The sequence below is a fragment of the Chelonia mydas genome, chromosome 5 (assembly GCF_015237465.2).
Source record: "Chelonia mydas isolate rCheMyd1 chromosome 5, rCheMyd1.pri.v2, whole genome shotgun sequence".
NCBI classification, from domain to species: Eukaryota; Metazoa; Chordata; order Testudines; family Cheloniidae; genus Chelonia; species Chelonia mydas.
This window is the reverse complement of record NC_051245.2, coordinates 87,086,396-87,102,151: the sequence shown is the minus strand read 5'-3', so window position 1 is coordinate 87,102,151 and position 15,756 is coordinate 87,086,396. Positions and strand designations below refer to the sequence as shown.

Here is a 15,756-nt window from a genome sequence, read left to right as displayed (position 1 = left end):
AACGGTCCCGCGGGCTGTAGTTTGCCCACCTCTGGCCTAAATCATTCTGTTCTGACAATATCACTCACATTTATTTTTACTTACAATTTTTAACTTAAATATGTACATGCATCCTCCCAACACACACACACACTGACATTATTGGTGCTGCTACATTCAGTATACTACATTATAACAGTGCACACTTTATTTGCAACATATGAGATTTTTTTTTAATGGTTGATCAGACAACATGTTGTATTTTTCATGACAATAGATTGCAACTTTGTCTTGCTGCAGCAGTGCAGCTCTTGTTAGTCTCCTGAACACTATCTTCTAGATCTAGATTACACTTCTAATATGCATGAGAAGCCAGAGAACTAGTCCAAAATCCCCAGCAAACCATTTGTTCTGATAAACATATATTTTAAAAAAAACCCTCTATGTTAACAGGGGTTTGTGTATTGTGCACGTTTTAATTATTATATAAAGCAGTGGTCCTCAAACTTTTGTACTGGTGATCCCTTTCACATAGCCTCTGAGTGCAACCCCCCTATTAAATTAAAAACACTTTTTTTTATATGTTTAACACCATTATAAATACTGGAGGCAACCCCCCATGTAATAACCTCAGGACCCCCGGTTTGAGAACCCCTGATATAAAGGGATGCAATTTCAGATACATGAAAGCTGTCATATCAGCCTCGGGTAGGCAAACAAAAAGCAACTGTATCCTTCAGCTCTCTGTTAAAAGCCAAGTTGAACAGCAATATATTTAGAATGGTGATTATGCCAAATAAGGATCAACGTATTTCTGCTGTGTAAGGAAAGAATTTTTGAAATCATAACTGCAGAGTTTTTAAGCTGCTATCTTTGAGATCCTTTTTTTTTAAATTTACTCCAGCAGGGTGTACAGTTTGTGGCACAACTAAGTTCTGGAATGATTACATGTGAAATCAAAGCACTTTCTTGGCCTTACTGATCACAAAAGAACGTCGTTATTTTAGAAGTCTGCAGAAAATATAAATGTGACTAATCCAGTTTGGGATAACAGAAAACCAGTGTTTACTGCATTTTAATGTTTGAAATTTGGGTGAAATTATTACAGCTGTGCAAAAACGGGATATTTCATTTTGTGGAAGATTTTGATATTTCAAAATTGGGTTTCATTCTTATTTGGAATAAACCCCAAATATTTAGAAATTCTCTGTGAAAAGGAATGGAACTCTGGTTCCAGGATACTCTGCCTGCTAAGGAGCTGAGCCCACAGAAGCTCTAGGGTCTTCAGTTCCAAGACAAACAACATTGTCCACAAACACTTTTTAATTTTGCCAAATTGACCAGTTCTGATGGTAAAATCCTGAGGATAATTTCTAGAGCTGGTTGAAAAAAAATGTTTCAAGAAATATTAAATTAAAGTATATATTTTCTAGTGGTAACTTTATTCTTCTTTTTGGCACTAGATGGTATGTTACATTGCATGAAATTACATTAACTGGACATTTGTAAAAACTCCAATCAACATAAGGGGACTGAGTTTGCAAAGCCACACTTGTAATTGCAGCCTACGCTTATGTCAGTAGACACATTGTGATCAGATAAGGTTGCCAGATCAGGACCAGTGTCAATCTAGCTCAAGTGATTTGCATCTTCAGAAAAGGATATGGTAACCAAGGGTGAAATATTGGTTCCATTGACTTCAGTAAGGCCAAGATTTCATCCCATAATTTTCCTTCCCGATTGAGACTCTCAAAATCAGCATTAGGGAGAGCTTTGCCTTTTCCTACCAGTCCAGAGTTGTAACTGCTGTATGTGCATCCACTTGAAGGAACCAGCCTGAAACAGAAACCCATAATTTTCAATTGATTTCAGTTAACAAAATTAGGTCGGCATCTCAGAATGGATTGTGTCAATTGATATATACCAGTGACCATTCTCCATTCCTGCATTTGGAAATGTCCCATCTGGGAAAGAAAATCAACTAAAGACCATTCAGATTTCTGTCATCTTAGAGGAAAGGCAAATTGCCCACTCATGAGACATTTGGAAACAGCTCAGTTGGTGGCTGAGAGAGAACATAAACTTCAACCTGAAAAGCAGAGGACGAAACAGCAGAAAAGCATTTTCCTGACATAATATGCTGACTCTAGCTGATTATCAATCTCTAGAGTAAATGTTCTTTTGGTAACATACTTAATGCAACATCGACAATCCTCCTCTGATTGAATAGTCTCCAAGAGAGACGCACAGACAGAGAACTGTATTTTGGAGAAAAAAATATATACCTGTTAAAGAAAAAATTGCTTTGTACATGAAATGAGATTGGGTACTATATGCGTGGTGTTGAGAGCTGTGTGAAACAAGCTTGTCTTTAAAAACAAGCCAGCTAGCTATAATTGGTTATGGAATGAATGGGTGTTTTCTTCCTCTTGCAGGCTATGGGTGTTTATCTGTATGGAGAATTAATGGTGAATGAAGATGCAAAACAACAGGAACTTGCCTATAAATGCTTTGCTGCAACACAAAAACAAATGGATGTGTCCTCAGCCAAAGTGGTGGCAGAGATGTTATTCTGAAGAGGTGATTTTTCTTGATTAAAGTATTTAATCCTCAACCTGCTCTTTAGTGAGAGAATACGCACAGCTCAGTGAATAAACTCTGGCATAATGTAGAATTTGCTGATATTCAGCTCGAAGAATCACTCATTAAATTTCTTGCATGTTTTTTTCCCCCCACACTGTTGCTGGAGCAGTGACATTGATGCACAAGGTATCTAGTTGAGGAGCATAAAGAAGAGATTTTTGTACTAAGACACATCTACATTTACAACGCTTCTCAAACATGGCTGCACTCACACCTAACAGTCACAAATAGAAAATGTGATATGAACTTGATAGGGGATGGCAAGTAGTAGAGTTTAACGAAATCATACACTTACAAACTAGTTGTCCAGCGTAGTTCTGGCATGATTCAAATTAGCGTGCTTTTGAGTATTTTGTGTGAGGTAGTTAAGATTAGTGTTGGTTAAGCTAGGAAGTACCTGTTTATAAAGATAACTATTTTATAGCTTTATTTCAATTTGCTTCTGGTTCTGCTTGAAATTAGTGGCTAAGGGACAAAAGTAGAAGTCCTCTCACAAACATGGGTGAAAAAAAGCAAAATTGCAAGTAAAGTATAAACACATAGAATACAGTCATTTTCTTACTCGTTGTAAACTGGCCTTTTACACCAAATACTATATAGATAGTGACATATTCCCTTCTTATTTGAATACCCTGAGGATACTCTGTGCCGGGTGTTTGTACATGCATGTTTAACCCATAGTCAATTAGGTTTGGTATGAAGATCCTTTCCAGTACAGCATACCTCAGATTTTTGTGTAATGATATAAGCCATCTGACAGACTGTTTTCCTTGGTTGTTCACATAACTTTACAGTTGATTTGTGGTAACAAGACAACTAGTTAGCAAAAACATTGCTCGGTATTTAGTACTGAACAGGACCCCTTGATTTGTCTTCCCGTCAAGCCTGTACAGGTAGGCAATGCTTGAAATTAGGCTCTATTTGAGTTTGTGGCATTCATTTATATGGACTAGGAGAGTGGTTCTCAACTGGGGATCTATGAGTCCTTTCAGGGGGGCTGCAGAGCCCCGTTGCTGAAACCCAGTACCCTGAGCCCCAGCACTGAAGCTGGCGGCCCCTCCACCCCCACCAGGAGTGGCGTGGGGCTGAAGCCAGTGGGCCCCCCCCCCCAAGCCCCTGAAGCTGGAAGCTGCACTGGGAGCCCCTGCACCCCGAGCTATCACCCTCCCTGCACCCTGAGTGGCTTTCAAACTTTGAACTGAGTCCCCCCTTTGAGTTATTTTTTTGCTTGCGTTCCCCCACAGCCCAGACAGGCAGTGTGGCCTCCTGAGTGAGTCGGGGGTGGAGGTGGTGCTCCCTCCCTGGACCCTGCTATGCGGAACTGGCTGGAGCCCGGCCAGCCCTTGCCTACCTAAAAAGAAGTAAAACTGTGCCTCTCGGGAGACCCCCCGTCACCCCTGCTGGGCCCTACAGTGTTTTCACTGTATCTGGCCTAGTCCAGGGGTTCGCAACCTTTTTCTTGCTGAGGTCCCCTTCAACAAGTTATTCATGAATAGCACTGTTCTTCTGGTACATAGTGCTGATGCCTGCCAAGAAACCTGTGGTGGGTTTGGAATAGGCTTAGATTGCCAGCATACCAGTTATAGGGGGGTCTTGCTTTATAAAACAGGTAGGAGACCAACTACAAAATGTTTGCATGCACAGTCATGTTCAGATCATCTATGCTGAGAACCACCTACCAAACCCCAAACAAAAAAACACTATAAATGTCTTAGCCTATTTGTAATGGTTTCAAATGTTTTTAACTGCACCAAAGGCCAGAAATATGCAGTTAGATTGGTTTGGTCTGCTGCAATATATGGTGGTCTCTACCCAGAGTCTCTTAAGGAGCTAGGAAAGTTTTATTAAGGTAAAAAGGTTAAAATTATTATAACTCCCTTGGTGATTGCCTTTGTGTAACTTCCCTATGCTAGTTAGTGCATGTGTCCTATAAGCAGTCTAGGATTAGCATTAGACATTTCTGAAATGTCAAACAGGTCATCTAAATAAAATTATTTAATCAGCTACCTGAAGGAGATGAGATCTTAAAGATACTGTCACAGAATGTAAATCTAATATCTTAAGCACTATCGTTTTAAACCTGATCAGGTGATGGGAGAGAGACTACACAAGTGTCCCGCAATGTTGTGGCTGTTTGGGTTCCTGGCATGCTGATTTGTGATTTAAGATTAAAATCACATTGCCAGGGATTACCACATAACCATGACCGTGCCGCATGTGTGAGATAGGATTTTCATAATAGGCATTGGAATCCTCTACAAAAACAATTTCAAACAAAAGGAGAAAATTCACCATCGAAGACCCTCATCTGATCTTTCGTTATGCTGAGACGAAGACCTCTCTAATGAGGTGCAGAGCTTAGCTGATTGGTGAACAGTGATTGATTTCCTCTTTGTTCACAGTGGCTAAGTTCTGCACCTGCAGAGAAGGTGAGATGGGAAACTACTTAAAAGTCAACCTACCCTGTTTGCTGGCTAATGTACACGGTTGGTTGGGGTATAGTTTTATAGTATGTGTGAAGTATAGTTTGCAGAGCATAAGAGATGGTAGAGACTTGGAAAAGAACAGACTTTTCCTGTTGCAAATGTAAGAAATGTACTGTAAACTATCAGGTTTGGCTACAAGTAAAGAGCCAGTCAATAAGTCTGAAAGATTTATACAGATTGTAATGTAATCTCAATCCTTTTCTAAAAGTTGGAGACAAATATGTTGTTTGTTCTAAACCAACTTAAGTCTGTAAAGCTATGCTTTATAAAGTTTTAGCCAGTGATTTCTCTATGCTTATTGCTTAGCAATGTGTATTGTTTGCAGGAAATGATTGTTTACGGCTGCTGCTGTTCCAGATTGTTGATGGACCCGTCCTCCGGTGCCTACTGAGCTGATATCAGTTCTGATTTTACATACTGGCTCAGTTCAGCAGGAACAGGAGTCGAGCCCTAAAGCAAAATGATGTGCCTATGAAAAGTGTAACTTTTTCTGTCTGAAACAAAATCTAGTACAGATTGTGATACTGTGCTTTTGAACACTTGAGGTGTTCTAAGGAAGAAAAGCTTCCTCACTATTGTGTAGAGAACTCCTGGGTTTTTTTCTTTTAGTAGAACACAGGTATGTAGTTAGTTACACAGTCTGCTTGTATCACTGTTTTCACTTCAGCTTTTCCCAACAAATTATCTTGTCTCCTCGGTCTGATATTCTAATGGCCATAGCACCAAAGTAGGGTGAAACTGTAGGCATCTACAGTCTCTCTTGTCTATGCACCAATGTAACTCTGCCTTATGGTAATAATAGGAGTAACTTTGCTCCTGCATTGTGGGAAGACTAGTTAACACGACACTTCGAGACCTGTGATAGAACACATGACATTCACATGACTATTAAGTAATTCCCATTCATAACTGTCTTACTATAAATACCAGATGGTGTAATTCAGCTCCACTGAGCTATGTAGATTTACACCAGCTAAGCATCTGGCCTCTAATTCGGTGACAAACAGTAAGTTTTTAAATATAAAGAGGGAACCCCCGTCCTTTGAAAAAAATGGGACAGTTAAGAATACAAAGAGAGCCTTTACAAGCATTCCTTTATGGTGACACTGTTATAAATTTTACTACTGCTTCTGTTGCAGGAGAGATCACAGAAAAAATCTTAATATATCTACAACTAAATCCTGGTAGTAACAGGATTTCATTGAACCTGGTAGACATCAAAGGAAGAATTGTGTGCCTGCTCAAACAATCAGCTGACAAACATTTACCTCTCAGCATTTATCTTTTCAAGAGGCTTTTTGCTACCAAGCGTGTAAGTAGAAAGCACCAACTGCTCCTCTCCACCCCTCAAAAAAAAGACATTATTGTGGTTCTGGCTAGTTAGGTAGCACAAGACACTTGATGACCATTATTTATTGTATGGTGTTATGACAATTCTGTATTCCAAATACCAAAACAGCTTAAGTCCGCATACAAAAAGGGGTTGAGAAGAGAACTGTTGATTTGAAGAAACACTTTGTACACACTTTAGCAAAGGGGCATTGCTGAAATTAGACTCGGTTTCACACTAAACACAGCAACCAATAGCAAACAGCATGAAAGTTTCTGCCATACCACTCCCCTTTAAGGGAAATTAAGTGGATTTCTTGGAGAGACTTCTACCATTCCAAGGGAGGTTTAGGTCAAGGGTGAGTGTTGTTTTTAATGTATTATTTGGTATAGAGATCCTAATCTGACAGACTAGAAGAAATTCAGTTATTTTAGTCATGGAGTAGACTGGACTGAAAACAAATTGCCACTAAAAGCAGGTTTGGTTTTCTTTATGACTAGATATACTTAGTGTAAAAAAGGGCATACTTTCCATTACTGAAAACTTTCTTTTTTCTCCCCATGGATTGCTTCATTTGTACCGTAGAGGTGTCAAATGTAACTCCTCTCAATGCAAAGACTACTGGAGTGATTCCTGGACACTTCCAAAATTGATCTTTTCATGGAACTGGACCCTTAAAAATGGGAGAGGGGGGCAAATATTTACCTTGTAAAATGTTTTCCCACAATTTTTATAATAATAAATTATGTGTGGTTTATCTATTTCCATTGCTTAGTGGTTAGGCACATTAGTACATTTATAATGATAAAATAATCTGACTTTTACTCTAAAGGAGAAATAGAAACTGAGTTAGTTAATGAGTATTGGTGGAAATAAAGGCAACACAGTGGGGGGAATTAAAAAAAAAAAAAAAACCCTCTTGCACAAAGCCTATAAACAGTGCTCTGCTGGTAACTGATTCAGTAGTGTGCTCAAACACAATGGAGCATAGCTACTCTTTTCCCTACATTCTCTGTACCACACCAAAATTCAGAAACAGATTTTTAATTACCTGGGTTATATTCAGTCAGCAATTCAGACTGCGATAAGAATTAGGAAGCTGTTTAATAGCATGCTGAGTTACTGCCATGGCTTCTAATATAGTTTTCCCCACAGAGGTAATGACTAAGGGATCCTATTTATAAAAGAGCAATGCCCCAGTTCACAGGTTTTTTGCAGAGGCCAGTAAGGTAGAACAAGTACAAATACTCATTCTTGGTGCTTTCATTGTGTACGGGGAAAGAACTCAAGAGTTGAATAAGGCACTCAAAGGCTAACCAGAAATTAAACATGAATCAATCACCAGTCCTGGACAGTTTGTATCTAATCATAATAAAAGTAAATTACAAACTAAAAGTGTTTTTGACCCTTGTTTGGTTCTTGATATATAAAAGTTGTCTCAAGTTTTCCCTCTCTCAAAGAACCTGTTTTTTCCTGCTTGCTTTTGATACTGGAAATATCAACTTTACTTCTCTCTCTCTGCTGGAGGGTCTTACCCAGGTATTAAGAATACCTGACGGTGATGTCATATGTACTGCAGCTTTCCCTGCCACCAGCTGAGGAAAAGAGGGACAATATAAGAATTAGTTGGAGGTGAAAGAACTGCAGCACATTTTATAGTTTCCTCTGACATTACACTTCATGTCCTCCAAACATCTCACCCAGAACCAAGCAAAAAAGAAGAAAGTGACAACCTGTTGTTTCAAAAGCAATCCAAAACAGATATTGTTTTGGGGAAACAAGTTAGATTAAACAGCAGAACAGGGACAAAACGTTTTTTCCTTTACAGTTCACCTTAGAGTGGATCTGGCAATCCGGTTAATGGTCAAACTGTCACTGAAGTGAGATTCAAGCGGAGGATTTGCAACAAGGGGGAAGGGCACATTTTAGCCCATCTAGTAGGAAACGGATATTCACAACAATGCCGGAGTGACTGAGACCAAGCTACAATATCATTAAAAGTAAGCGTAACAAAAAAATGCCCACAACCATGGCCATTCAAATAAAACACATCCACAATCTCCCCTTTCCCCTCTAACAACTCGATAGATCTGATTGTAGACCTAACCAAATTGTGTAACAGAGTATGTACAGGACTGCAACACAGTTCAACAACATGATCGTAATGTGGTTCAGTCTAATCTAGAATCGCAAACTCACACCAAGTGTTAACATGGGACTACAACGTTACATGATGGTCATCATCCCGGACTGCAGTCGACTAGCTTGTGCAGACAGGTCTACTGCCACCTATGCCAGACCTTGACCAATAATGGAAACGTGATGATTTCTGTTAAAGTACCAAATAAGCACTTACGTCTTAGCCTGGGCAATGTAGGTAGGGAACAGTGCTACATAAGGTGGATAGCAAACTGGGTACAGAGGAAGCAAAGATTATGGCATTGCGTCACATGCATTGTAGCTTGATTCAAGTACAGGAGCTATAGCTTTTCCACTGGTATGTTAATTTTCTTGAGTGTGACAGCTACAGTGTGATAGCATTTACTGCTGACTTCAAATTGGACATACAATTAATACTTGAATGGAACAGCTGCTTAACATGTTTTCATTTTTTTTTTAAACAGAGGATTGATATGATTAGTGATTTTAATGTGAGAAAATGTAAAATGCATGTTGGCTCTAAATAGCATACACTGACCCTTCTGTTGCTAGATGAAAAATAGAATGCAGTGAATGAAAAAATTAGATTCAGGTTAGCAATGGCATGTGTATACTACAGTTATACAATTTTCCCCAGAATTTACCCTTCTTGTAGACGTGTGCTCCAGAGAGTCAGCTTTCATTAATAAAAAAAAAAAAAAAAAGCATTAAGCCCTTTTAGTCGCAGATATAACCTCAAAAATATAAACCAGGCGTAACCAGTGATCATCTGAATCGGCAAAGAGCCTGAAAGAATGAGAGAGGAGTGAATAACCCTAGTCAGCACTTGGGGCCCCATGGACTTTGCAGTTGTGTAGCTGTGCAATTTGGCATGTTTCAATGCTACCACAAAAATAATAATTTTGGTTCCATACTTTATTTTGCTGCAGCCAGATTCCTAACATTTTATTTTCTATCTCACTGCCCTTGTGGGATGTGCCTGCAGCTCCCTCTTGCTCTACATCTTTCCCCTCAAGAGAGAATTAATTGCATGACAGTACATGTTCTATATAATCAAGAAGAAGAGTGGGGGAGGGAGTCAGAGCCAGAGTCCAGTTCGCAGATAGGGTGCAGGAGGCAAAGATGGGGGTTAGCAGTTAAGTCCCAGGAAACTGAGAAAATGAATGAATGAAGTTGACTACAAGCTCCCACTTTCTCTGAGCTGGCCTTCCCAGACAACAGTGCAATTGCTGAAGCAAGGAGAACACAGTGAAATATTCAAGTATCAAAAATCATTCATGAATTGAACATCACTAAGTGTTTTCAGCTATGAGCCAAAGTTAAACATACACATGTGCGTTAGGATGTGGCATAATTCAAATGGCAATGAAAAGTATGCCATGGAGATACAATAAATAGTCCCAATGTGCAGCCCATTTTTTCATGGTTTGTGTGTATAAAAACATCTTCTGTATTTTCCACAGTATGCATCCGATGAAGTGAGCTGTAGCTCACGAAAGCTTATGCTCAAATAAATTGGTTAGTCTCTAAAGTGCCACAAGTACTCCTTTTCTTTTTAAAGAAAAGACAAGACATTCTACCTTTGTACTAGATCATGGTGAGACACCTTCTGGAGTACCTCATCCAGTTTTAGACCCTGCACCTCAGTCAGGATGTGCAAATCATCAAAAGACAGAGAATTACTATGGTACCTGAACACAAGTATGGAAGGTCTTAATTATAATGAAAAGTTGAAGAGTTATGGTAGGATCCACAAAAGGATTTTGGTGTTGAAACGCTGAGCGGCATGGCACCTAACTTTTAGGTGCCTAGAACACTGCTGTGATCTACAAAGCCTGTTAGGCACTTAGGCTCCTATACAATGAATGAGGAGAGACAGGTGCCTAATAATGTGCTCCATAAAAGCTAGCATGGTAGACAGAGCCCCACTCTTCTTTCAGAGATAGGCGCCTCAGTCTGGGCTGCAGGGAGAACCTTATCTCTGCTTAGAGATCCAGATGGGACTCTCTGTCTCCCGGCTGGTGTAAGGCAGGTTAGGTGCCTACGCCACTTCTGGAGGGAATGAGTTAGGTGCTTGCTTTACTCCACATAAAATGGCCAGAGGAGAACAGGGTGGTAATGCAACTTTTAGCCCAGTGGTTAGAGCACTTACTTGGAATGTGGGAGACCTAGCTTCAGTTCCCGCTCTAGCCACAGAGCACTAGGATATACTCTGATATGGGGCTCCCTCATTTTCTCCTGCTGAAACTGTTTCCCTGTGGCTAAATAATTGAAGTGTCATTGGAGCAAGGGGACTGGACTTGGGGTCTGTGCCCTCCCAGTTGTGTACCCTAACCACTGGGCCACAAAATCATTCTGTCTTACTCTGGCCCAATTACTATTTAAGTGTTTATCCAGAGTGAAACAGTCACTGGGCCAGAAAGAGAGAATGATTCTGTAACCACTGGTTAGTCTACTTTGAAAATATAGGTGCTGAGTGAGTTTAGGTGTATGCAGGGTTCAGTGGGAATTCTGTGGATCACAATGGAGCCAAAACTGGGACTTACGCACATAAGGTCCAGATTCCTAAGTGCTTTTGTGGATCTGGACCTTTATAGTGTTACTGCATATATAAGTACATAGAAAGGAAAGAGAATTCTGGAATCTCTTTGAACTGAGCACTAACCAGGTGCCAATCTATTGGAAATCTTAATAAAATAGATTAACATTTCGGAGACATATTCTCAGTCTTGGCTCTCTTTACAGAGGTACTTCAGCAGATTAAAATGATCTCCTTCTCTTTCTCTCCCTAGCCTGAGCAAGCTTTTGCCTGCTTTTTTCTCCCTCAACAAGAATTTTCCCACTTCACTAGCCTCCCAACTAATAGACAGTGCCTGTAGCCCAACCATTGTCAGTGGGTTGGCACTGACAGCCTAGTATTGTCCACTCTGTTCTTACCACTACCCATCAACACCACATAAACACATTGCTGGCTCTATGTTGATTTCCTCCCCCAACTCCACACCATCCCCAAATTTTGGCTTGACCTTCCCGGTAAGACCTGTCTTCCCTTGATAGTTTCTTAGGAATTAAATACACAATTGGGCTTTTATCCTCAGAGAGAGATCCAGGCTGAGAATCTATTGCTGAGAGGAGGAACTATTTTACCAAAATTCAAAGGTGGGAAAGAAGAAACAGGTGATTATTTGAGCATTGACAACACGTTTGTGTATATAAATTGGATTGCATTCCTAACTAATGCACATGATTAAATAGCTTGTCAAAAATCAAGATTAGGCACTGGTTAACATTGATTCTTCCCACCTTCTATACAGATGGACATTCTGTTGCCTAAAAGGGTCAAGGAGATGCCACTTTTTGAATGCATATCAAAGGTCCATTGGACAGCCCTCATGTTTTTCCTTTCAACGAAGGAAATTTATGTAGAAACTTCAAGTAACATTAATGTTCTAAGAGATGTAAGAATATTCAGGATTAGAATCTGAAACACCGTCCTTAACTAGCACTGTTATGCCTGGCTGTTGCAGGGGAATATTTGAACAGTGGGTGTTGGCACATCCCATATGTGCTCAAATACCGTCGTGCAATGGGAGCAAGCTAATCCTTTTGTGTTGAGAGATGTATTTTCCTGGGGCATATTACTGGCTGTGAATCCACCAAAGCTGCTAGTGTCAAAATAAAAAGGAATATCCATGCTTTCAGTGGGGTTTTTTGGTATGTATGATTTAAAAGACAGGAATAGATGTACATGAAATTGGTGTACCTCAAACATGTAAATTTTGATGTACATTAAAGATATACATACTAAATGGAAAAATTCTTACCAATAATCTCCTTTCTGCTAGCATCTCCCACAAGACATCTCCTCTCCACACTGCAGCTGTCAAAGGGGGTCCAAAGTTGCCGTGCTGCATGTGCTGGCCACCCCTCTTCCCCCCAGCTTGGTGCCAGATGAGTCATTCCAATGCTGCATAGAACTCATAGAAAGATATTAGTAACTTCAGTGGGAACACAACTATGTATAACTGGCATGTGGCCAGCAGCTCCAGATAGATTACTCATTAAGCCAATGAAATTTGACCCAGAGAGGAGAAGAAAGGGTTAAGAAAAAGATCTGCTAGCCACTGCTGAAAACAGGCAAGAAAAACAGCCAGGGGAACAAAAGAAACAGTAGCAACTAAACTTGCCAACTGACTGCTGCCACGGAGGCAGAGAATCTGGCGGCAAGCAGGAGCAGGACACGTGGTCAGTGCATGTAGCACTGCAACTTTGGCCCGCCTCTGTGAGCTGCAGCCTGGAGAGGAGCAGCCCAGATGTCTCAGAATTGTGAGCGACACTAGACTACAGAAAATATGTCTGCTGAAGTTCTGTATTATTTAAATAATTTTAAAATCACCTCAGCATGTGAGAGCTTTACATTGTCTCTAATTTAACTGCATCCCCCTCACCCTTTGAACAAAATATGCTGTTTCAGCGATTTTAAAGGATAGGACTAGCATTCTATCCAAACAAACACTAACACGGAAGATATGGACTCATTTTTTACTCACATACTTTCCTCTATAAATACAGGCCTTGACATTTTAAAATCACATTCAATTAATATACTTTTTATTTTTAAGCATTCTTTTATGAAATAATGATAAAATATCAACCACAGTGCTGCAATCTCTAGCATGCCTGATGGACATTTGATGGAGTTCCCTACCAACAGGCAAATTTTTTTTTATAAAGATTGAGAGATTGTTAGTTTCCAGAGACCTTTAACTACTGTCCCCCACTCAGCAGCACCAATGCTGGTATAAGAGAGAAGAGAATTAGGCCCAGAGTTTTAAACCTGGTGTTAAATATAATAAAAACAAAAACAGGCTACCAAAAATAATTATTGAATCATCAAAATGTTAACATGCCTAAGCTGAGTCTTGTCAAAATTTAAGCCCCAACCTAGCAAAGACTTAAGCATGTGCACAATTGACTCATGTGACTAGTCCCTATTGAAATCTCTGGGACTACTGAGTGAGTGATCTAATGCACATGCATAAGACCTTACAAGATTGGGGTTTTAAATGATAATTTTCTGAATCAAGGACCATATCTTTTTATTAGATCTTGTCTGTATTAAAAGTTGCATAGGTTTCACTAAAGAGATGCTTCTAAGTGGATTTATTTAAACCAGCACAAACCACACAGGTTTGCACTGGTTTAACTAAGCTGATTTACCTTTAGTAAAACTGGAGCAATTTTTAATACAGACAAGGCTTTTGTTTCTGTAAAGCACACAATACATTGAGTGTGTTGTAAAAATAACAGTAATAAATAAAAATGTCCTCTTGCTTGTGTAATATGCATTTTTTGCCAAAGGAAAAGGCTAAGATGTCTAAGAAAAACAATGTAGTTGTAGCCATATCGGTCCCAGGATATTAGAGAGAGACAAGGTAAGTGAGGTAATATCTTTTATTGGACCTTGTGTTTTCGTCTTGTCTCTCTCTCACCAACAGGAGTTGGTCCAATAAATATTACCTCACCCATTTTGTCTCTCAAAAAGATACAGGACATTTTCACAGCAGTTTGGAGGTTAGCTATATTTATTAGAATGTCAAATTAATGTGAATAAAGCTTGATTGCATATTTTCTAGGCAAAATAATGGCCACTATCCCAGCCTGTCATCAGCTGCCAGAAAACATGCTCCCCTATTTATTATTCTGAGAATATAAAAATGTTTAAAAATTAACTCTTTGTGTGTTAATTTGATGTGGTGTTTGCTACTGCTATAATCTTGGCTACTTTCTTTTCCTAACAGTTAACTAACCAGAAAGCAGGATTTCATCTTCAGCATGCCATTAGGTTTATTTTGGTTGATATTTCAGAATTAAAGTATCAGTCACAACACCATTATATAGCTAAAAGAGCAAATACTGTTCATACTCAAAATGGCTTTTTCTCCCTCACACTCATTCTCTTGGACATCATTGCAGCCTTCCGCCTTGTGGAGTATTCACTATCTCCTTAGTTCTGCAGCCATGATTTTTTTTTCTCTTCTTGGATGTTTGATTCCACATATCAAACTCCTCCATCCGCTTGGTAGTAGCTCTGCCTCTGCACAAGGCCCCCTCTTCTAAGGCAACCGAAAAGGTTTCATTCTTGAATCTGGTTTCCGCACAATTTCTTATGCTTGATTATATTATGTCCCCTTCCTTTGTCTTTCTGTCATTTTTACATGATGATACTCAGTTCTGTATATTTTGGTATTTTTAATACTCAGCCCTTTTAACCTTCTCTCTTCCTGATCTCATCAATTAAACTGTAATCTCAATTTCTTTCAACTACTTCTTAAAAAGTTACCTGAGGCAACAAAGGTAATCCTCAAATCCAGTTCTTTATTTTATATCCTCTTTTCAACTCAGACCTTCCATTTGCCTCTGGCTATAACCTTGGCATTATCCTTCACTCTCTTCTTCTTCTGCAGCTCCTATTTTAGCAAATCAACCTAGCTGCATTTCTACAACGTTGCCCATGTAAGAGTCTATCAGCTCTACCTGTGCTAAAACCATCACTACCTTTGTCTCCTCAGCTTGACTATTACAAGGCCCCTTTTAATGGTCTTCCTAATTTTCAAGCTCTATAAAACATAGGAAGGAAGGAGGATAAGATAATAGGAAACCACCATTCTTGGAAAACTATAAGAACAAATGTTATTAACCTAGTTGGCTCTTTTGTCCAGAGTGCACCACACCAACTATGGGATGGGATGGGATGTTAGATGGGGTAGGATCTGAGTTACCCAGGAAAGAATTTTCTGTAGTATCTGGCTGGTGAATCTTGCCCATATGCTCAGGGTTTAGCTGATCACCATATTTGGGGTCGGGAAGGAATTTTCCTCCAGGGCAGATTGGAAGAGGCCCTGGAGGTTTTTCGCCTTCCTCCGTAGCATGGGGCATGGGTCACTTGCTGGAGGATTCTCTGCTCCTTGAAGTCTTTAAACCACGATTTGAGGACTTCAATAGCTCAGACATAGGTGAGAGGTTTTTCGCAGGAGTGGGGTGGGTGAAATTCCGTGGCCTGCGTTGTGCAGGAGGTCAGACTAGATGATCATAATGGTCCCTTCTGACCTTAGTATTTATGAATCTATGAACTAGTACCAGTAGCAGCTCTACAAA

General features: G+C 39.7%; 1 protein-coding gene and 1 long non-coding RNA gene across 25 annotated transcripts in view; one reads left to right on the top strand and one right to left on the bottom strand.

The window, feature by feature from the left end:
* AOPEP (aminopeptidase O (putative)) overlaps nt 1–7,833 on the top strand; it is a 393,415-nt gene extending 385,582 nt beyond the window's left edge. For all 24 annotated transcript variants that reach the window (XM_043547078.1, XM_037901726.2, XM_043547087.1 and 21 more), the window contains 2 exons: nt 2,415–2,559; nt 6,248–7,833. In XM_043547078.1, the coding sequence (XP_043403013.1) occupies nt 2,415–2,555 (141 nt within the window). In that variant the 3' untranslated portion in view covers nt 2,556–2,559; nt 6,248–7,833. The remainder of the gene's footprint in view (nt 1–2,414; nt 2,560–6,247) is intronic.
* Nucleotides 190–15,451, bottom strand: LOC119566544. The gene is made up of 2 exons (XR_005225725.2): nt 12,423–15,451; nt 190–1,815 (listed from the first exon to the last, which is right to left on the bottom strand). It is a non-coding gene; the product is annotated as an uncharacterized LOC119566544 (long non-coding RNA).
* Between the last annotated feature and the right edge of the window lie 305 nt (nt 15,452–15,756).